Source organism: Mustelus asterias, chromosome 8 (genome assembly GCF_964213995.1).
Source record: "Mustelus asterias chromosome 8, sMusAst1.hap1.1, whole genome shotgun sequence".
NCBI lineage: Eukaryota > Metazoa > Chordata > Chondrichthyes > Carcharhiniformes > Triakidae > Mustelus > Mustelus asterias.
In genome coordinates this window covers 23,053,336-23,076,555 of record NC_135808.1, presented here as the reverse complement: position 1 = coordinate 23,076,555, position 23,220 = coordinate 23,053,336, and the positions used below count along the sequence as shown (strand labels likewise).

Sequence of the window (23,220 nt, the reverse complement as noted above, 5' to 3'; positions counted from 1 at the left end):
GTTAAACTTCTTATTGTGTTTACCCCAGTCCAACGCCGGCATCTCCACATCATAACTTCCTGCACACCAGAGCTACAATTCAGGTACCCACCCCCCTGCTGAATTACTTTAAACCCTCCCGAAGAGCATTAGCAAATTTTCTCCCCCAAGATATTGGTACACCTCTGGTTCAGGTGCAGACCATCCTGTTTGTAGAGGTCCCACCTACCCCAGAAAGAGCCCCAATTGTCCAGGGATCTGAAACCTTCCCTCCTGCACCATCCCTGTAACCACGTGTTCAACTGCTCTCTTTCCCTATTCCTCTCCTCACTATCACGTGGCACGGGTAACAAACCAGAGATAACAACTTTGTTTGTTCTAGCCCTAAGCTTCCACCCTAACTCCCTGAATTTCTGCCTTACATCCCCACCCCTTTTCCTACCTATGTCTTGAGTACCTATGTGAACCACAACTTGGGGCAGGTCCCCCTCCCCCTTAAGGATTTCGAAAACACGATCCGAGACATCGTGGACTCTGGCTCCTGGGAGGCAACACACCAACCGCGAGTCTCTCTCGTTCCCGCAGAATCTCTTGTCCGTCCCTTCAACTATGGAGTCCCCAATGACTAATCCTCTACACCTCTCCCCCCTTCCCTTCTGAGCCACAAGGACAGACTCTGAGTCAGCGACCTGTACACTATGGCTTACCCCTGCTCAGTCTCCCCCCCCCCCCCCCAAAGGCATCCAAAAGTGTACTGTCCCCAATTTCTACTACATTTCTTGTTTCTCCCCCCACTTGGATAGCTCCCTGTACCTTGGTGCGGCGGTTAGTTTGCTCATCCTCCCTTCCCCTACCCTTCTGAGCTGCCGGGCCGGACTCTGCGCCGGAGGCACGGCCACTATTGCTTCCCCCAGGTAGGCTGCTCCCCTCAACAGCACTCAAACAGGAGTGCTTATTTTTAAGGGGCACAGCCACTGGGGTACTCTCTAGTACCTGACCTTCCTTTTTGAAATCTGTTCTTGCTGCTAATTTATTGTTACTAATTCCTCTTGATGTACATTTCTGGTCATTTCTTCTCAAATTCATAGAATCATACAGTGCAGAAGGAGGCCATTCAGCCCATCATGTTTGCACCGACCACAATACCACCCAGACCCCTCTCACCGCAACCCATGCATTTACCCTAGCTAGTCCCCCTGACACTAAGGGGCAATTTTAGCATTGCCAGTCCACCTAACCCGCACATCTTTGGACTGTGGGAGGAAACCGGAGCACCCGGAGGCAACCCATGCAGACACGAGGAGAATGTGCAAACTCCACACAGAAAGTGACCTAAGCTGGGAATTGAATCCAGGTCCCTGGCGCTGTGAAGCAGCAGTGCTAACCACTGTGCCACCGTAACGCCCATGTCTTGAAATGTTCTCCACTGCAGTGGTGTTACCCTACCCCAGTAATATTAGTTTTGTATTGAAGACTTTGCAGAGGCAGGAAGTGAAAATAAATCATTTATTGCAGACATTGCAGCAAAGTTACAGATTGCAGTTTGCAGTGAACGAGACAAGTTCCTAGAATTTGTGCAGGATGATAGGGCAGATCAGAATAGCTTAAAAAGTGCAGCACCAAATAGGGGAATTCCTGACAAACCATGACCACAGTTCCAGTTACAGAGTTACAAATGTGGAACTTGAATCAGTTAATGGTTGTCAGCTTGATGACATCACATCTTCCCTCATTCTCTTGTCCACTGCTGTTCTCAGGGACTGGTACCTCTGGATTAAACTGCCGGGCCCGCACTGGGGATGAGAAAGAAAGACATCACTTTAGAGTGAGGCAAACCCAGCAGAGCTGGAGCACCCCCAACAAAACACATCAGATCCACCCAACTCCCACATATACCAACAGCAAAGTCCATCAGACGCCTCACGCCTAATAATGCAGAAACCTGGAATAGTACAGAGAGTGTCAGGGTGAAATTAAAAAGGAAATCAGAAAAGTAAAGAGAGGGCATGAAAAATGCTGCCAAGAAAATATCAAAGAACCTCCAAACATGCTGTATCAGTACATGAAGAGAAAAGGATAAGGAAAGGGGAGAACTTTTTGGAGACCAACAAGATAGCCTGTGAGAGAGGGTGGAGAATGTGGCGAGGTTGTGAATAAATACATTATGTGGAGATGCCGGCGTTGGACTGGGGTAAAACACATTAAGAAGTTTAACAACACCAGGTGAAAGTCCAACAGGTTTATTTGGTAGCAAAAGCCACACAAGCTTTCAGAGCTCCAAGCCCCTTCTTCAGGTGAGTGGAAATTCTGTTCACAGGTGCCTGGTGATTGTCGAGCGGTGTTCATTCATCCATTGTCGCAGCGTCTGCATAGTTTCCCCAATGTACCATGCCTCGGGACATCCTTTCCTGCAGCGTATCAGGTAGACAACGTTGGCCGAGTTGCAAGAGTATGTACCGTGTACCTGGTGGATGGTGTTCTCACGTGAGATGATGGCATCTGTGTCAATGATCCGGCACGTCTTGCTGAGGTCGCTGTGACAGGGTTGTGTGGTGTCGTGGTCACTGTTCTCCTGAAAGCTGAGTAGTCTTCTGCGGACAATGGTCTGTTTGAGGTTGTACGGTTGTTTGAAGGCAAGAAGTGGGGGTGTGGGGATGGCCTTGGCGAGATGTTCGTCTTCATCAATGTCATGTTGAAGGCTCCGGAGGAGATGCCGTAGCTTCTCCACTCCAGGGAAGTACTGGACGACGAAGGGTACTCTGTCCACTGTGTCCCGTGTTTGTCTTCTGAGGAGGTCGGTACGGTTTTTCGCTGTGGCGCGTTGGAACTGTTGATCAATGAGTCGAGCGCTATATCCTGTTCTCATGAGGGCATCTTTCAGCGTCTGGAGGTGTCTGTTGCGATCCTCCTCATCTGAGCAGATCCTGTGTATATGGAGGGCTTGTCCGTAGGGGATGGCTTCTTTAACTGTTTAGGGTGGAAGCTGGGGAAGTGGAGCATCATGAGGTTATCCGTGGGCTTGCGGTACAGTGAGGTGCTGAGGTGACCGTCCTTAATGGAGATGCGTGTGTCCAAGAATGCAACCGATTCCGGAGAGTAGTCCATGGTGAGTCTGATGGTGGGGTGGAACTTGTTGATGTCATCATAGAGTTGTTTCAGTCATTGTTCACCATGAGTCCAAAGGAAGAAAATGTCATCGATGTATCTAGTGTATAGCATCGGTTGAAGGTCCCGTGCGGTGAAGAAGTCTTGTTCGAACCTGTGCATGAAGATGTTGGCATATTGAGGTGCGAATTTGGTCCCCATGGCTGTTCCGTGTGTCTGGATGAAGAACTGGTTGTTGAAGGTGAAGACATTGTGGTCCAGGATGAAGCGGATGAGTTGTAAAATTGCATCTGGAAACTGGCATTTGTCGGCGCTGAGCACTGAGGCCATTGCAGCAATGCCATCATCGTGGGGATGCTGGTGTAGAGTGCCGAGACATCCATTGTGACGAGGAGTGCTCCTGGTTCAACTGCTCCATGTATGCCGAGTTTCTGTAGGAAGTCCACAGTGTCATGACAAAAGCTGGGAGTTCTTCGTACAATGGGTTTCAGGATGCCCTCGACATAGCCGGAGAGGTTCCCGCACAAGGTTCCATTGCCCGATATGATGGGATGGCCAGGTGTGTTTGCCTTGTGTATCTTCGGGAGGCAGTAGAGATTTCCAACGTGTGGAGTACGTGGGATGAGAGCAAGGAGGGTGCTCTGAAGGTCCGGATCAAAGGTCTTGATCAGAGTGTTGAGTTGATGGGTGTGTTCTTTGGTCGGATCTGCAGGTAACTGTCTGCAGTGTTCCTCATTGTTTAGTTGTCATTTAGAAGTGTACTGATACATCGATTACATTTTCTTCCTTTGGACTCATGGTGAACAATCACTGAAACAACTCTATGATGACATCAACAAGTTCCATCCCACCATCAGACTCACCATGGACGACTCTCCGGAATCGGTTGCATTCTTGGACACACGCATCTCCATTAAGGATGGTCACCTCAGTACCTCACCGTACCGCAAGCCCACGGATAACCTCACGATGCTCCACTGCCCTAGCTTCCACCCTAAACATGTTAAAGAAGCCATCCCCTACGGACAAGCCCCCCCGTATACACAGGATCTGCTCGGATGAGGAGGATCGCAACAGACACCTCCAGACGCTGAAAGATGCCCTCATGAGAACAGGATATAGTGCTCGACTCATTGATCAACAGTTCCAACGCGCTATAGTGAAAAACCGCACCGACCTCCTCAGAAGACAAACATGGGACACAATAGACAGAGTACCCTTCGTCGTCCATTACTTCCCCGGAGCGGAGAAGCTACGGCATCTCCTCCGGAGCCTTCAACATGTCATTGATGAAGACGAACATCTCTCCAAGGCTATCCCCACACCCGCATTTCTTGCCTTCAAACAATCACACAACCTCAAACAGACCATTGTCCGCAGCAAACTACCCAGCCTTCAGGAGAACAGTGACCACGACACCACACAACCCTGCCACAGCAACCTCGGCAAGACATGCTGGATCATTGACACAGATGACATCATCTCATGTGAGAACACCATCCACCAGGTACACGGCACATACTCTTGCAACTCGGCCAACGTTGTCTACGTGATACGCTGCAGGAAAGGATGTTCCGAGGCATGGTACATTGGGGAAAACATGCAGACGCTGCGACAACGGATGAATGAACACCGCTCGACAATCACCAGGCAAGACTGTTCTCTTCCTGTTGGGAAGCACTTCAGCGGTCACGGGCATTCGGCCTCTGATATTCGGGTAAGCATTCTCCAAGGCGGCCTTCACGACACACGGCGGCGCAGAGTCGCTGAGCAGAAACTGATAGCCATGTTCTGCACACACGAGGACGGCCTCAACCGGGATATTGGGTTCATGTCACACTATTTGTAACCCCCACAGCTTGCCTGAACCTGCAAAGTTTCACTGGCTGTCTTGTCTGGAGACAATACACATCTTTTTAGCCTGTCTTGATGCTCTCTCCACTCACGTTGTTTGTATCTTAAAGACTTGATTAGCTGTAAGTATTCGCATTCCAACCATTATTCATGTAAATTGAGTTTGTGTCTTTATATGCCCTGTTTGTGAACAGAATTCCCACTCACCTGAAGAAGGGGCTTGGAGCTCCGAAAGCTCGTATGGCTTTTGCTACAAAATAAACCTGTTGGACTTTAACCTGGTGTTGTTAAACTTCTTACAATAAATACATTGCCACTGTGTTTGGGAAACAGGGAGCAATGTTGACATTGCAGTTGAGGAGGAAATGTGTGAATTACTGCATCAGATAAACATTGTAAGAGATGATGTATTCAGGGATTTTACAAGTTTGAGAGGAGATAAATCACCAGGTTAAAAGGAGCAAAGGAGGGAATTGCAGAGGCTCCGATAATCAGAATCATTCTTCCCGGTCACAGGAGAGTGAACGGAGATTAAAGGACTGACAGCATTACACCATGGATTGAAAAGGGATGAAGGGGCAATCTGAGTAATTATACACCAGTTAGTTTAACTTACTTGGTGGGAAAATTATTGGAATTAATAATTCCAATGTGATGAAGTATAAACCTTCATTTAGAAAGGCACAGATTAATCAAGGAAAGTTAGCGTGGATTTAAGGTGAGCTCATCATTGAAAATTTGGAAGAGGGGAGAAGGAGGCTTGATGAGCTCAAACCCATCAGACCCCTAAACACCAGCACAATTCATCAGAGCAACAAACACGAGTCCCTCACTCCCACACTCACCCAAACCCCTCACTCCCACACTGACCCCAGTCCCTCACTCCCACACTGACCCGAGCCCCTCACTCCCACACTGACCCAAACCCCTCACTCCCACACGCACCCGAGCCCCTCACTCCCACACTGACCCGAGTCCCCCACTCCCACACTGACCCGAGTCCCCCACTCCCACACTGACCCCAGTCCCCCACTCCCGCACTGACCCGAGCCCCCCACTCCCACACTGACCCGAGCCCCCCACTCCCGCACTGACCCGAGCCCCCCACTCCCACACTGACCCCAGTCCCCCACTCCCACACTGACCCCAGTCCCCCCTCCCACACTGACCCGAGTCCCCCACTCCCACACTGACCCGAGTCCCCCACTCCCACACTGACCCCAGTCCCCCACTCCCACACTGACCCCAGTCCCCCACTCCCACACTGACCCCAGTCCCCCACTCCCACACTGACCCCAGTCCCCCCTCCCACACTGACCCGAGTCCCCCCTCCCACACTGACCCGAGCCCCCTCACTCCCACACTGACCCGAGTCCTCCACTCCCACACTGACCCCAGTCCCTCACTCCCACACTGACCTGAGCCCCTCACTCCCACACTGACCCGAGTCCCCAACTCCCACACTGACCCAAGTCCCCAACTCCCACACTGACCCGAGTCCCCCACTCCCACACTGACCCCAGTCCCTCACTCCCACACTGACCTGAGCCCCTCACTCCCACACTGACCTGAGCCCCTCACTCCCACACTGACCTGAGCCCCTCACTCCCACACTGACCCGAGCCCCCCACTCCCACACTGACCCGAGTCCCCCACTCCCACACTGACCCGAGCCCCTCACTCCCGCACTGACCCGAGCCCCTCACTCCCGCACTGACCCGAGACCCCCACTCCCACACTGACCCGAGTCCCCCACTCCCACACTGACCCGAGTCCCCCACTCCCACACTGACCCGAGTCCCCCACTCCCACACTGACCCGAGTCCCCCACTCCCACACTGACCCGAGTCCCCCACTCCCACACTGACCCGAGTCCCCCACTCCCACACTGACCCGAGTCCCCCACTCCCACACTGACCCGAGTCCCCCACTCCCACACTGACCCGAGTCCCCCACTCCCACACTGACCCGAGTCCCCCACTCCCACACTGACCCGAGTCCCCCACTCCCACACTGACCCGAGTCCTCCACTCCCACACTGACCCGAGCCCCCCACTCCCATACTGACCCGAGTCCCCCACTCCCACACTGACCCGAGTCCCCCACTCCCACACTGACCCGAGTCCCCCACTCCCACACTGACCTGAGCCCCTCACTCCTGCAGGGATCCGGGACTCTCACTGATGCCCTCAACTCCTCATCCAACATGAGAACCCAGAATTCTCAAACTCTCCCCCTTTTTCTTGAGCCCCTCACCCTCCCTATCCCAACCCTGCGGCTCTCCCACCCACTCTGTGACCTCCTCCACACCAACCTGAGTCCCACAGCCTGAGCCACCCCCACCTGGAATACTCTCCCACAATCCCTCCCCCCAGTGAGGAGCTGCTATTTTCCCTTCAAATTCCTGCCTTTCTTGGTGTAGATGACGACAGCCACAATGATGAGAGCGATGAGCACGAGGACCCCGACCACAATCCCGACAGTAACAGCAACCTGGGAGCGAGACTTTGGTTCTGTTAGAGAGAGAATCAGAGAGACTGAGTGAATCAGGGAGAGGGAAAAGTGAGAATCAGAGAGAGGGAGAGAGAGAACGTGAAAGTGGGAGAGAATGAAAGAGGCCAAGAAGGGAGGGAGAGAGAGAGAATCAGAAAGAGAGAGAAATCAGAGAGAGAGACAAAATGAAAGAGAGTGAGTCAGAGAGAGAGAGAGAATCAGGAAACACAGGATATACGACATAAAAATCAGCCAATCAACCCATCCAGTTGATGCTGGTGTTTATGTTCCACTTGAGCCTCCTCCCATCTTCCCACATCTAATTCAACCATTTTAACTCTATTCCCTTCTCTTTTGCTTGTCTATTTTCCTCTTAATCTACTGTTCAGTTCAGCCACTCCCTGCAGTAGCGAGCTTCACATTCTCTTCATTCTTTGGTAAAGAGATCTCTCCTGAATTTCCCATTGCGTTTCTTGGTGACTATCCTGCATTGATGGCCTCCAGTTTGTCCTTCCCACAAGAGCAAACATTCTTTCTGTTTCCAGTCTATAAAAACCTTGCATAATTTTGGGCGGCACGGTAGCACAGTGGTTAGCACTGCTGCTTCACAGCTCCAGGGTCCTGGGTTCGATTCCCGGCTCGGGTCACTGTCTGTGTGGAGTTTGCACATTCTCCTCGTGTCTGCGTGGGTTTCCTCCGGGTGCTCCGGTTTCCTCCCACAAAGATGTGCGGGTTAGGTTGATTGGCCAGGTTAAAAATTGCCCCTGAGATGCGTAGGTTAGAGGGATTAGCGGGTAAATATGTGGGGGTAGGGCTTGGGTGGGATTGTGGTCGGTGCAGACTCGATGGGCCGAATGGCCTCCTTCTGCACTGTAGGGTTCTATGATTTTCAAGACCTCGACTAGGTCAACCCTCAGCCTTCTGTTTTCCTGAGTGCGGAGACCCGGTCAATCCTTCACCGAGATGTTCACCCACTCATTCCTGGAATCATCTTTGTAAATCATCTCTGCACTCTCTCCCCTGAATCTATATCCTTTGTATGAAATGGTGACCGGAACTGCACACGTGCTAAATGTCCTATAATGAAGGCTGATACAGGTTTAGCAATAACATCCCTGCTTTACAATTCAATCTCTCGAGAAATAAAACCTGGTTTTCCATTTATTTTGTTTATGACCTTGTCTAACCTGTTACTGATTGGTGTATTTGTACACCCAGATCCCTTTGTTCCTCAACTCCATCCACACCGGCACCTTCCAGGTAATAAGTGACCTCCCGATACATCTTTAACAGAAAACTACCTTCACGTTTATCTGTGCTGAACTCCATTCACCAATTATTTGCTCATTCTAAAAGTTTATGAATGTCCAATTAATGTATTGCAGTTCTCCTCAATATTGACTAATTCATCACAATTTGATGTCCTCTGCAAATTGAGAAATGGGGCGGAATTTTCCGAGATTATTTTCATTGTCCGGCTGGCGTGAAAACGAGAGAGTGCCTGAACCATTTCTTTGAGCGTGTTTTCACTCCCAATCTTACAGACGTAAATATTGACAATATGGGCTAGACTGTTTCTATCCAAAAGAGGCAGTGGTTGGGGCATAACCCGACAGACAGCCTGCAGCTCAGATCGGAGCCACAAACTGCACATTCGCAGAAAAGGCGAAAAAGGCAGCCGTTACCCTGCCACAACTCCCCCCCCCCCCCCCCCCCCCGACCCTTCCCCCGGCCAGATACAGCCTCACCCTCCCCGCCACGGACATCAGGGACTCTGCCCAATTTTCCAACTGCCTTACCCTCCTTACACCCCCTTGCACATGATCCCCTCATCACCCCCTGCCCCTAATTGCCAAGTGACATGACCCTCTCCCCTGCCAACCCTATCATGACAGAGGCAGCAGCGCTAACCGCTGTGCCTAATGACCAAATCCCCGCTGCTGGAGATGCAGCAACTGAGCCAGGGAATGCAGGAAGGGCTGACAGCAACACTGGACCAACTGTGAGGCTGTTGGGAGGAGTCCCAAAGCTTTCAGGTGGGCCAGCTATTGCCTGTCTTGCGTGGTTCCCAGGACAACACTGAAGCTCGCTTGTTACATTGTGATGAATGCACAAAAATGCAAATTGACCCATTTTCACCCATTCTCTTTTGGTCAGGTAGGAATGGATGGGAAAAGGGGCACTATTCCCACCAGTCAGCTCACTCCCCAATTTAGTACATCTTCATGCTGAAAAATGGGCATTATGAGGTCGTAAAATTCTACCCATGGTGTTCTTGGTTCCAATAACCAAATCATTGAGTGTAAATTATAAACAGTGGTGAGCCGAGCACTGATCCTTGTGGGACACCATTTCCCACTGTCTGTAACTCTGAATAACTCCCTTTACTCACACTCTCTGCTTTCTGTCTCAAAGTCAGTGAGCAATCCATTCTGTCACTTTTCCCTAACTCCACATTCTCTGACCTTATCCATTAGTCTATCACCAGTCACCTTATCTATTACATTGAAAAAATCATATTAAATTATATCTACTACATTATCATCACCTGTTACATCCTCAAAAAATCCACTAAGTGGAGTAAAACAAGACTCTCCATTTCAAGATCCATGCTGACTATTCATTATTGTAATAACTCAGGAAGCCGACTGGAAAGGAACAATGTTTTGTTTGTCAAAGTAAAATTAAAACACAACCCTGTGGTACGTGTACATGAGTTCCATTTGGATGATAGAATACCGGACGCTCAGGGGACCGCCTTATCAAGGGCTCTGGATACGGGTTCCACCTGGTTAGGCAATTGCCAATCACCCAGGCACTCGTATCCCATGAGTCTTACTGGGAGGTCAACCAGGGATTCCCTTTGTAGGTACTCGGGGTTATCACATCCCTCCACCTCCATGCCTGAGGGCTCTCCCTCACTCCTGAGATGTCAAGAACATCTTCATCCTTTGACCAATGGCTTTCTTTCCATTGCATCCTCCACCTGGTCAGGAGAGGTCCATCGAGTCGGCGACCGTCTCTTTCTTGATGACCGCCGAAGTGTCACTGCAGGTGGCTCACTCTCCACAACAACCTCTGGCTGAGATTCCGCTGCCTCAATTTCCATTTCTAAGGCCGAGTCCTCCCCAGTTGTTTTGAAGCCAAGCGTTGGTTGAGTTTCTTTGCTGCCAGTCGATGTGCACGGTGCCGAAGATGGCACGTTCGATGTGCCAGTTGCTTCTGTCGAACGTTTCGGACGGCGTCAGAGGGTCAATATGTTTCCTTACTATCTTGTCTTCAGTTTTTACAGTGTATAACACTGGGCCGATCCTTGAGGGAGGAACCCGTGGTGTCCATTGGGTGCTATCTCCAAAGTTTTGCACGTGGACGGTGTCTCCTGGTTTAAAATTCCAATCAGGCGAATGCCCCCCCTTGGCCCATATTTTGTGCTTTTTGTTTCTCCTCAATTTTTACACTTAGATTCAGGAAAGTGAGGCTCAGCCTGATCCCGCAGGCGTGTGCCCATCAGGAATTCTGCTGGGGCGAAACCCGTCATTATGTACAGGGTTGCCCTGGAGTTAAAATGAACTGTACCAACTTTGTGCCCAAGGAGCCCTGAGTTTGTTTTTTTCATGCTGCTTTTGAACACTTTTTTGAACTGCTTTTGAACCCAAAGATCTGCGGGTTAGGTTGACTGGCCATGCTAAAATTGCCCCTTAGTGTCCTGAGATGCGTAGGTTAGAGGGATTAGCGGGTAAATGTGTAGGGATATGGGGGTAGGGCCTGGGTGGGATTGTGGTCGGTGCAGACTCAATGGGCCAGATGGCCTCTTTCTGCATTGTAGGGTTTCTAAGGTTCTATGATTCTACTTGGACTGCTCGCCCTGTGAAGCCATTCAATGAGAGGTGATATGGGGCTGTGCAGACATGTCTTACTCCATTTGTGGTCATGAATGTTTTGAACTCTTCACTGGTAAACGGGTCCCATTGCCTGTTACGAGGACCTCTGGTATCTCATGCGTACTGAAAGACTGCCCGAGCTTTTCTATGGTGTTATATGAAGTGGTAAAAGCCACCCGGTGTAGACCAATCTACTTCGGGTGGGCATCAATCAATATCAGAATCATTGAGCCCATAAATGGCCCTGCACAATCCAAGGACTTCCCGGCCATTCCCAGGAGAACAGAGAGGCTACTGGTGGGGCCCCCTGGTTATCCTGGCAAGCTTTGCATGTTTGAACCAGTTCCTCTATGTCCCCATCTGTACCAGGCTGCCAAACATAGTTTCCAGCTCACATTTTCATCATTCGATATTGTATTTGTCAAAGTAAAAGTTAAAACACAACTTTGTGGTCCATGTACATGAGTCCCATCCAGGATGATAGAACACCGGACACGCTCAAGGGATTGACTTATCAAGGGCTCTGGATACGAGTTCCACCTGGTTAGGCAATTGCCTATCACCACTGGAACTCAGATTCCCATGAGTCTGACTGGGGGGTCAATCAGGGATTCCCCTTGTAGGTGCTGGGGGTTATCACAACTCTCATATTTTTTGCTTTCATAGAATCTACGGAACAGAGGCAGGCCCTTTGGCCGAAACTGGCCCTAGCCGACCAAAATATCCATCTAACTTAACTCCATTTGCCTGTATTTGACCCATATCCCCCTAAACCTTTCAGATCCATGTATCTGTCCAAATGCCTTTTAAATGTTGTCAATGTCCCTGCTTCAACCACTTCCTCCGGCAGCTCTTTGCACATATGTACCATTCTCTGTGTAAAACAGTTGCTCCTCAGGTTTCCATTAATTTTTTCCCCTCTTAACATAAACCTATGCTCTCGAGTTCTCGATTCCCCAACCCTGGGAAAAAGACTGAGTGCATTCACCCTATCCATGTCCCTCATGATCTTATTATATACCTCTACAAGATCACCCCTTAGTCTCCTACGCTCCAAAGGAAAAAAGTCCTCGCATGTCCAATCTCTCCCTACAACACAGTCCCTTCAGTCCTGGCAACATCCTTGTAAATCTCTTCTGTACTCTTTCGAGTTTAATAACATATTTCCTGTAGCAGGGCGACCAAAACTGAACACAATACTCCAAGTGCGGCCTCACCAACGTCCTGTGCAACTGCAACATAACTTCCCAACTTCTATACTCAGTGACTTGACTGAAGGCCAGCGTGCCAAAAGGCTTCTTCACTGCCCTATCTACCTGTGACTCCACTTTCAGAGAACTGTGCACCTGAACTCCAAGGTCCCTAAGTTCAACGAAACTCCCTAAGGTCCTACAATTCACTGTTAAAGTCTGAGCTTGATTTGACTTTCCAAAATGCAACAGCTCACACTCATCTGTGTTGAACTCCATTTGCCATTTCTCGGCCCATTTCTCCAGCTGATCAAGATCCTGCTCCAATTTTTGACAAGCTTCCTCACTGCCTAAAATACCACCTACTTTAGTGTCTTCTGCAAACTTACTGATCATGCCTTGTACATTCTCATCCAAATTGTTGATATAGATAACAAACAGCAATGGGCCCAGCACCGACCCCTGGGGCATACACTAGTCACAGGCATCCAGTCCGACAAGCACCCTTCCACCATTACCTTCTCCTTCCTATCATCACGACAATTACATCAGCAATTTGCCAGCTCTCCCTGGATTCCATGTGATCTCACCTTCCAGAGCAGCCTGCCATATAGAAATTTATCAAAGGCCTTACTGAAGTCCAAATAGACTTTCTAGATTTTCATGAATTCTCTCCAATAGACAGAGTTCCAGTATTTTTCTGAACATTCATCCGAAGTTGACTGGAGTAAACATCCAGAATACACTAGGTCCTGTAATACTGTAATATCCCAGGATACACTGGCCCTGTCATACTGTAATATCCCAGGATACACTGGCCCTGTAATACTGTAATATCCCAGGATACACTCGGCCCTGTCATACTGTAATATCCCAGGATACACTGGCCCTGTAATACTGTAATATCCCAGGATACACTGGCCCTGTCATACTGTAATATCCCAGGATACACTGGCCCTGTCATACTGTAATATCCCAGGATACACTGGCCCTGTCATACTGTAATATCCCAGGATACACTGGCCCTGTAATACTGTAATAGTGTGGAAATGCCGGCGTTGGACTGGGGTAAACACAGTAAGAAGTTTAACAACACCAGGTTAAAGTCCAACAGGTTTATTTGGTAGCAAAAGCTACCAAATAAACCTGTTGGACTTTAACCTGGTGTTGTTAAACTTTATACTGTAATAGCCCAGGATACACTGGCCCTGTCATACTGTAATATCCCAGGATACACTGGCCCTGTAATACTGTAATATCCCAGGATACACTCGGCCCTGTCATACTGTAATATCCCAGGATACACTGGCCCTGTCATACTGTAATATCCCAGGATACACTGGCCCTGTAATACTGTAATAGCCCAGGATACACTGGCCCTGTCACACTATAATATCCCAGGATACACTGGCCCTGTAATACTGTAATATCCCAGGATACAGTGACACTGTAATACTGTAATATCCCAGGATACACTGGCCCTGTAATATTGTAATATCCCAGGATACACTGGCCCTGTAATACTGTAATATCCCAGGATACAGTGGCCCTGTAAGATTGTACTATCCCAGGATACACTGGCCTTGTCATTCTGTAATATCCCAGGATAGACTGGCCCTGTAATACTGTAATATCCCAGGATACACTGGCCTTGTCATACTGGAATATCCCAGGATACACTGGCCCTGTCATACTGTAATATCCCAGGATACACTGGCCCTGTAATACTGTAATATCTCAGGATACACTGGCCTGTCACACAGTAATATCTCATGATCCACAGGCGCCCTTTCCTACTATAATATTCAACAATGCAATGGGTCCTGCACTTCCTGTTATTTGCCACAATGCACCGGGCCCTGTCATGCTATAATATCGCAGGATACACTGGGGCAGATTGCACAGTAAAACCCCAGGACACACAATCACTTTCCTTTAATGGTGACACCATGATGATGTAATGCATTGAAGATTAATATTTATTTCCTTCTTGCTCTATACTGGGCCTCAGGCTGTCCTGGGCTGACAGCTCAGCACTGACCCTCCCTCCTGTGACCCTGGTCTGAGGCTGGGTCCTCTCGAACAGTGAGAAATAGTCTTACCGTAAATCACCACCAGTGTCTCATTCATCCCGCTGTGTTCCACCCGACAGGAATACTCGGCCTGGTCCTCTGGATCAAACTCTGCCCATTTCCGGATCTGATAGGTGCTGTCGTGATTGGGTAAGATCCCACTGGACAGAGTCTCATCAATCACCACTTCATCTCTCCACAGATTCACCTCGATGGCTTGAGGGTAAAACCCAGTGACGGCACAGGACAGCTGGTTAGAATCACCCAGACGGGTAAAGGACACGATCGGGGCAACTGAGAGAGAAAGAAAGAGGAGTCAGTACAGGAACCTCGAGATGGAGGGTCCCGGCATCACCCCCTTCACCGACTCTCACTCCCCCACTCACTCACCGACTCTCACTCCCCGCTCACACACCCACTCTCACTCCCCCCTCACTCACCGACTCTCACTCCCCCCTCACTCACCGACTCTCACTCCCCCCTCACTCACCGACTCTCACTCCCCCCTCACTCAAAGACTCTCACTCCCCCCTCACTCAAAGACTCTCACTCCTCCCTCACTCACCCACTCTCACTCACCCACTCTCACTCACCCCTCACTCAACGACTCTCACTCCCCCCTCACTCACGACTCTCACTCCCCCCTCACTCACTGACTCTCACTCCCCCCTCACTCACCGACTCTCACTCCCCCCTCACTCACCGACTCTCACGCGCCCTCACTCACCGACTCCCACGCCCCCCTCACTCACCGACTCTCACGCCCCCCTCACTCCCCCCTCACTCACCCACTCTCACTCCCCCCTCACTCACCGACTCTCCCTCCTTCCCTCCCTCACTCACTCTAAGTCCCGTGTCAGAACTGTGCCTTTAAGGAATGTATTTGTATTTCTTCTAAAGGGACTGTTTTATATGTCAACTCTGATGACTGCAGCAACCCACATGCTGATGATTGTTACGAAGTGGAAGTTGATCTCCTCTCTGAGAACTGATACTCAGCCACTGAAAGAGCATTACGTCCCTTCATAATCTGTTAAAATGTGTGTGAGAAGGTTTAATATCTGCACTTCAGCAACTTTTAGTGATCAAATCAAAATAACTACCTGAGATTCCCTCTGTAAAGCAACAAGTAACACAATATTTATCTAACTAACAGCAATCAGGTTAACTAAACAATTAACAAACCGAATAAAGCACGATTCCAATGGAATGCTCTTTAGATAAATCCAATTCCCATTTTTTACAAAACAATTTGAATTTCTAGTCACTCTCAAAATTTTAACCAGTTTTGTCATCTTCCGGAATGCTCTGTCTTTATCTTCTGTTTCCACTAACTTCCGTTTGTACCTTTACGCTTGAGATGAGGCTTTCTTTTAAGACATAAATGTGGCTGTCACTCTGTTAGAGACAGTTGCTGTCTGTCTCTCTCTCCCTCTCTCTCTCAAGCTGTAAACCGTGGCAGATGCATTTGCTGGCAGAGGCAGGAGTGTGGCTTTTATACCCCTGATGACATATCAAAAATCCCCACAATAGGATTGGTTTACCACTATTTATCAAAACATCAAATTCAAATCTGAGAGGCTGCTGCTATTCAAATCCCTAATTTAAACTGATTGTTTAAAGTTACTGCCCAGGCTCATGATACAATGTACAGTGTACAGCAGTGTACAGCCTACTCTTCAGTACAGAAATAAAAACCTTTTTTTAAACAGCCCATGCAATGCCTTCTGCTCCGAGCATTTTTACAATTGTGTTATCATTTTAAAAACATAAACTTCACAATATAATGCGGAAGAATCATTGCTCCTAATTATTGGGGTGTTTGTTTTAAACTCAGCGAATGCAGTTTTGGGAAATGTTGTGGTTTTCTCCTGGTGTTTCAGAGTCGGGTGTAATTAGGTTGATTGGCAAGAAGGAAATCATGTCAATGGGAGCAGTTTGGGTTACAGAGGGACAGGCAGGCAGTTGCTGTTTCAATTTGAAAAAGGAAGGAGCAGCTCTTTTCTCTCTCCCTTTCTCTGTCTGGAAATTGCAGTCTGGAAGCTGATAGAAAATAAGTATCTCCCTCCAGCTTTCTGCAAAATGCACTCGGTGTTTTCTACCTTTCTCTCTATCTGTCACGCGTCACTCAATGACTCAGTCCCCCTCACCCACTGATTCCCACCCCCCTCTCACTCACCCACCGATTCCCACTCACTCCCACCTCACCCACTGATTCCCACTCACTCCCCCCTCACTCACCCTGACCCACTGATTCCCGCTCCCTCCTCACTCACCGACTCTCGCTCCCTCCTCACTCACCAACTCTCGCTCCCCCCTCACTCACCCACTCTCGCTCCCCCCTCACTCACCCACTCTCGCTCCCCCCTCACCCACTGATTCCCACTACCTCCACCCTCACCGAATCTCACTCCCGCCTCACTCACCGACACTCACTCCCTCCTCACTCACCGACTCTCACTCCCCCCTCACTCACCGATTCCCACTCACTCCTCCCTCACCCACTGATTCCTACTCCCACCTCACTAACCGATTCTCATTCACTCCTCACTCACCGACTCTCACTCCCCCCTCACTCACCGACTCTCACTCCCCCCTCACTCACCGACTCTCACTCCCCCCTCACTCACATTCGCACGACGACTCAGTTCCCCCTCACTCACCGACTCTCACTCCCCCCTCACTCACCGACTCCCACTCCGCCCTCAATCACCAACTCTCACTCCGCCCCTCACTCACCGACTCTCACTTCCCCCTCACTCACCGACCCTCCCTCCCCCTTCACTCACCGACTCTCACTCCCCGCTCACTCACCGACTCTCACTCCCCCCTCACTCACCGACTCTCACTCCCCCCTCAGTCACCGACTCTCACTCCCCCTCACCCTCCGACTCCCACTCCCCCCTCACTCACCGACTCTCATTCCCCCTCACTCACCGACTCTCACTCCCCCCTCACTCACCGACTCTCACTCCCCCCTCATTCACCGACTCTCACTCCCCCCTCACTCACCGATTCCCACTCACTCCTCACTCACCCACTGATTCCCAATACCTCCACCCTCACCGAATCTCACTCCTGCCTCACTCACCGACTTTCACTCCCGCCTCACTCACCGACTCTCACTCCCTCCTCACTCACCGACTCTCACTCCCCCCTCACTCACCGATTCCCACTCACTCCTCCCTCACCCACTGATTCCTACTCCCCCCTCACTAACCGACTCTCACTCCCCCCTCACTCACATTCGCACAACGACTCAGTTCCCCCTCACTCACCGACTCCCACTCCCCCCTCACTCACATTCGCACAACGACTCAGTTCCCCCTCACTCACCGACTCTCACTCCCCCCTCAATCACGAACTCTCACTCCACCCCTCACTCACCAACTCTCACTCCCCCCTCACTCACCGACCCTCCCTCCCCCTTCACTCACCGACTCTCACTCCCCGCTCACTCACCGACTCTCACTCCCCCCTCACTCACCGACTCTCACTCCCCCCTCACCCTCCGACACCCACTCCCCCCTCACTCACCGACTCTCATTCCCCCTCACTCACCGACTCTCACTCCACCCTCTCTCACCGACTCTCACTCCCCCCCTCACTCACCGACTCTCACTCCCCCCTCACTCACCGACTCTCACTCCACCCTCTCTCACCGACTCTCACTACCCCCCTCACTCACTGACTCTTACTCCCCCCCTCACTCACCGACTCTCACTCCCCCCTCACTCACCGACTCTCACTCCCCCCTCACTCACCGACTCTCACTCCCCCCTCGCTCACCGACTCTCACTCCACCCTCACTCACCGACTCTCACTCCCCCCTCACTCACCGACGCTCACTCCACCCTCTCTCACCGACTCTCACTCCCCCCCTCACTCACCGACTCTCACTCCCCCCTCACTCACCGACTCTCACTCCCCCCTCGCTCACCGACTCTCACTCCCCCCTCGCTCACCGACTCTCACTCCCCCCTCACTCACCGATGCTCACTCCTCCCCTCAGTAATCAGAGTTGACACATAAAACAGTCCCTTTAGAAGAAATGCAAATACATTGCTTAAAAGCACAGTTCTGACACAGGGGACTTAGAGTGAGTGAGGGAGGGAGGAAGTGAGATTCAGTGAGTGAAGGAGGCGAGAGAGCCGGTGAGTGAGGGGGGGGAGTGAGAGTCGGTGAGAGAGGGGGGAGTGAGAGTCGGTGAGTGAGGGGGGAGTGAGAGTCGTTGAGTGAGGGGGGAGTGAGAGTGGGTGAGTTAGGGAGGAGTGAGAGTCGGTGAGTGAGCGGGAGTGAGAGTCCCACTCCCCTCCCCACTCACCGACTCTCACTCCCCCCTCACTCACCGACTCTCACTCCCCCCTCACTCACCGACTCTCACTCCCGCTCACTCACCGACTCTCACTCCCCTCTCACTCACCGACTCTCGCTCCCCCCTCTCTCACCAACTCTCACTCCCCCCCCTCACTCACCGGCTCTCTCACCTCCTTCACTCACCGAATCTCACTCCCTCCCTCCCTCACTCACTCTAAGTCCCCTGTGTCAGAACTGTGCTTTTAAGGAATGTATTTGCATTTCTTCTAAAGGGACTGTTTTATATGTCAACTCTGATTACTGCAGCAGCCCACATGCTGATAATTGTTACGAAGTGGAAGTTGATTTCCTCTCTGAGAACTGATACTCAGCCACTGAAAGAGCATTACGTCCCTTCATAATCTGTTAAAGTGTGTGTGAGAAGGGTTAATATCTGCTCTTCAGCAACTTTTAGTGGTCAAATCAAAATAACTACCTGAGATTCCCTCTGTAAAGCAACAAGTAACACTTTATTTATCTAACTAACAGCAATCAGGTTAACAAAACAATTAACAAACCGAATAAAGCACGATTCCAATGGAATGCTGTTTAGAAAACTCCAATTGTTACAATTGTGTTATCATTTTAAAAACATAAACTTCACAACATAATGCGGAAGAGTAATTGGTCCTAAGTATTGGGGTGTTTGTTTTAATCTGAGCTAATGCAGTTTTGTGAAATGTTGTGGTTTTCTCCTGGTGTTTCAGAGTCGGGTGTAATTAGGTTGATTGGCAAGAATGAAATCATGTCAATGGGAGCAGTTTGGGTTACAGAGGGACAGGCAGGCAGTTGCTGTTTCAATTTGAAAAACGAAGGAGCAGCTCTTTCTCTCTCCCTTTCTCTGTCTGGAAATTGCAGTCTGGGAGCTGATAGAAAATAAGTATCTCCCTCCAGCTTTCTGCAAAATGCACTCGGTGTTTTCTACCTTTCTCTCTATCTGTCACGCGTCACTCAATGACTCAGTCCCCCTCACCCACTGATTCCCACCCCCCTCTCACTCACCCACCGATTCCCACTCACTCCCACCTCACCCACTGATTCCCACTCACTCCCCCCTCACTCACCCTGACCCACTGATTCCCGCTCCCTCCTCACTCACCGACTCTCGCTCCCCCCTCACTCACCAACTCTCGCTCCCCCCTCACTCACCGACTCTCGCTCCCCCTCACTCACCGACTCTCGCTCCCCCCCTCACTCACCGACTCTCGCTCCCCCCTCACTCACCGACTCTCACTCCCCCCTCACTCACCGACTCTCACTCCCCCCCTCACTCACCGACTCTCGCTCCCCCCATCACTCACCAATTCTCGCTCCCCCCTCACTCACCAGCTGTCAGTTCACTCTGTCCGAACTCGAGGGATTTCCTCAGCCACTCAATACAGTCCACCTCCAGTAATTGTTTGAATCGCTCATTCTGGGCAGTATCCCTGTCAAGATTGTTTTTGATGATCTCTCCCCAGGTCACTGGGGTCACCCACACCATGTGATCCTTGTCGAAGCTGAGCACATCCTGTCCATTCCACCCAATCCGGTTGAATGCACTCGTGGTCCCATCATCCCTCAGATTGCAGCCAGTCATCATCTGTAAAACATGGATTCCTGTGGATCACAAACAGCCAATTAGAGTCAGTCCCAATGTGAGATACCACCCCCACAGCCAATCCAAGCCAGTTCCACTCAGAAGCCAGACCCACTCTATCAAAAGCCAATCAAATCAAGCGAGGCACCTCCCACCACATAGAAAGCCAATCAGCGGCAGTTACACTAAGTGGATCTCATGTCCTCCACACACAGCCAATCCGAGCCAGTCTCTCTTGGATACATTCCCTCCACTCATTGATCGCCAATCAAATTTGCTGTCACATATCCAATCGTAGCCAATCAGCCTCTGGCTCCCAGTTCCTGATCCATTCTTGGTTTCTTCCCACCTGCACCCCCGAGTGGTGGGAAAGTGAGGACTCACTTCCTGTCTGCTGGGACAGAGAAATGAAGACCGGAAAAGACAATTTGACAATCATCCCCAGCTCTTGTGCGAGAATCTTCTTCTGTTCCCAAGCCTCATGTCCGTCGATCTCCACCATCCTCTGCTCCTGGGGGATCAGCTCCTTCCGATCGCTGTCGTACACAACAACCCGGAGATCATCCACATAACCGACAAGCACAAACTCCGGGAAACCCGGGATCGGAGTCATTCCCGTGACGGAAATCCGGAGAGAGTGAGAACCTGAAAAACAGAGAGAGATCAAGGTATGAACACAAAACACCAGCATCCACCGTTGGGCACCAGATTAGAAACTCCATGTTATGAATTTAGACCAGACCCCAACTCTCTTTTTTGACTTTGACATTCGTGTGAGGATAAAGTGTTTCACTCGAGGTGTCATTCCAATGACCCACTAGGAAGCTTTTGTCAAAACAAACTTTATTTAACAGTACAGTTTAACTATAACAAAAAGAAATAGCCTCAACTTTTACCAACTGAAATTCTTACATGTGACAAGATACAACTCTTAACTGCTGGATTATTTCTAATTGTTCCAATTTAAGCAATATTCCTCATAGACATAAACACCTCCTGAAAATCAGTCAGCAAACAGCCTTACATGTGGGTATCTGAGCTGGGTATCTCCAGCCTCCAAAACACCTCTGGAGAGAGACCTATTTTCGAGCAGGTCCCAAACTACAGTCTTTAGAGAAAGAGAGAGAGAATAATGCTTCTGGCAGGTCCAGGCAGACAACTGTCTGCTTGTCTTCCTGTAAGCTTAGCTCTTCCCATCAGCATATAACTTCCTCTTGTCAATCAACCGAATTAAACCTTACTCTGAAACCCCAGGGACAACCCAAAAAAATAAACAAAACAGCTCAGATAAAAGCAAAAAGAAACATTATCTGGGATAAATTATGCTTCTGCACTCTCAGCATGTGGGCTGCTGTTTGTGGGCAAATCGGCACTGTAATCAGAGCTGAAGTTGAAAACAATCCCTTCACAAGAAACATGATATAGATACATTTCTTAAAGGCACAGTATCCTCACACCTCCCCCTTAAAAAAAACAGCAATAAAAAATGGCTTCATTTTTCATAACTTCAAGTTTCACACTATTAGTACTACATATATATATATATATATATATATATATAAAATATACACATTCTAGTAAATCAATGCATGCAAGTATAATAGTTCTATTGTCCAGTACAGTCATTCTCTTCCGACATTGAATATTCCTTCCTCTTTCATGAAATTGTTGATGAAGCATCAGCAATCACATTCTCACTTTCTGCCACATTGTAATTCTCATATAAAATGGCTGTAATAATAAACTCCATCTAAAGAGCCTTTCACTTTGATCTCTAAATTTCTCCAGAGACGTCAATGGATTATGATCAGTGTAAATAACTGTCTCAGATGAATTGCTGACAACATAAACGTTAAAATGTTGCAATGCCAACACCAAACTCAATGTTTCTTTTCTCAATGGTTGAATCTCTTTTGATGGTTATTTCGTTTTCCAGAAAAAAGTACCCAATTGGTCTTTATATCCTTTTGTCATCTTCTTGTAATAGAACAGCCACATCACTCGCATCAATGGCCATCTTGAATGGTTTTGCATAATTTGTTCTTGCCAACACAGGTGCAGTGGTTAACACATTATTCAGGCGGCCAAATGCCCTCTGACATTCACCGTCCACTGAAATTTTGCATGTTTTTTCAGCAAGTCAGTCAGTGCAGCAACCATAATGCAAATGTTTGGCACAAAATTCCTATAAAAACCATCCAGGTCCAAGAATGCAGTACTTCACTTTTCACCGGCAGTATTGGGCACTCCCCAATAACCTTTGTTTTCACCGACCGTAGGGCCTTCCATCCATGTCTAATTGTATGGACTATGAATGTGACTTTGGTTTTTGTAAACTCGTTCTTAGCCAAGTTTACCACCAAGCCTGCATCCTGAAGCCAATTGAACAATTCCGCTCGGTGCTCCAAATGTTCCTTCCACATCTGTCTGAAAACCACCAGTTTGTTTATGTACACAGCACAATTAGGTAGTCCAGAAATGACCTTATTAGTTAATGTTTGAAATGTGGCTCGTGCATTTTTCATTTCAAATGGCATGATTTTAAACTGGTACTGACCATTTTTTGTCATGAAAGCCAAAATCTCCTTTGCCCTTTCGGATAAAGGTACCCGCCAGTATCCTTTTAGTAAGTCAAGTTTGGAAATAAAAGTCACTTGTCCCACCTTCTGAATGCAGTCTCCCAAGAAAGGAATGGGATATGAATCTTATTT

General features: G+C 49.3%; 2 protein-coding genes across 2 annotated transcripts in view; both read right to left on the bottom strand.

The window, feature by feature from the left end:
• Positions 1 to 1,495: 1,495 nt before the first annotated feature.
• The window catches only part of LOC144497683 (class I histocompatibility antigen, F10 alpha chain-like), a 52,818-nt gene continuing 31,093 nt past the window's right edge, over positions 1,496 to 23,220 (bottom strand). The window contains 1 exon segment of the mRNA XM_078219125.1: positions 1,496 to 1,772. Within this exon segment, the coding sequence (XP_078075251.1) occupies positions 1,669 to 1,772 (104 nt within the window). The 3' untranslated portion in view covers positions 1,496 to 1,668.
• On the bottom strand, positions 7,324 to 22,507 carry LOC144497527 (class I histocompatibility antigen, F10 alpha chain-like). Its single transcript, XM_078218924.1, has 5 exons — positions 22,456 to 22,507; positions 20,894 to 21,154; positions 20,257 to 20,529; positions 14,605 to 14,868; positions 7,324 to 7,451 (listed from the first exon to the last, which is right to left on the bottom strand). The coding sequence occupies exons 1-5, from the start codon at positions 22,505 to 22,507 to the stop codon at positions 7,324 to 7,326; spliced, it is 978 nt and encodes a 325-aa protein (XP_078075050.1).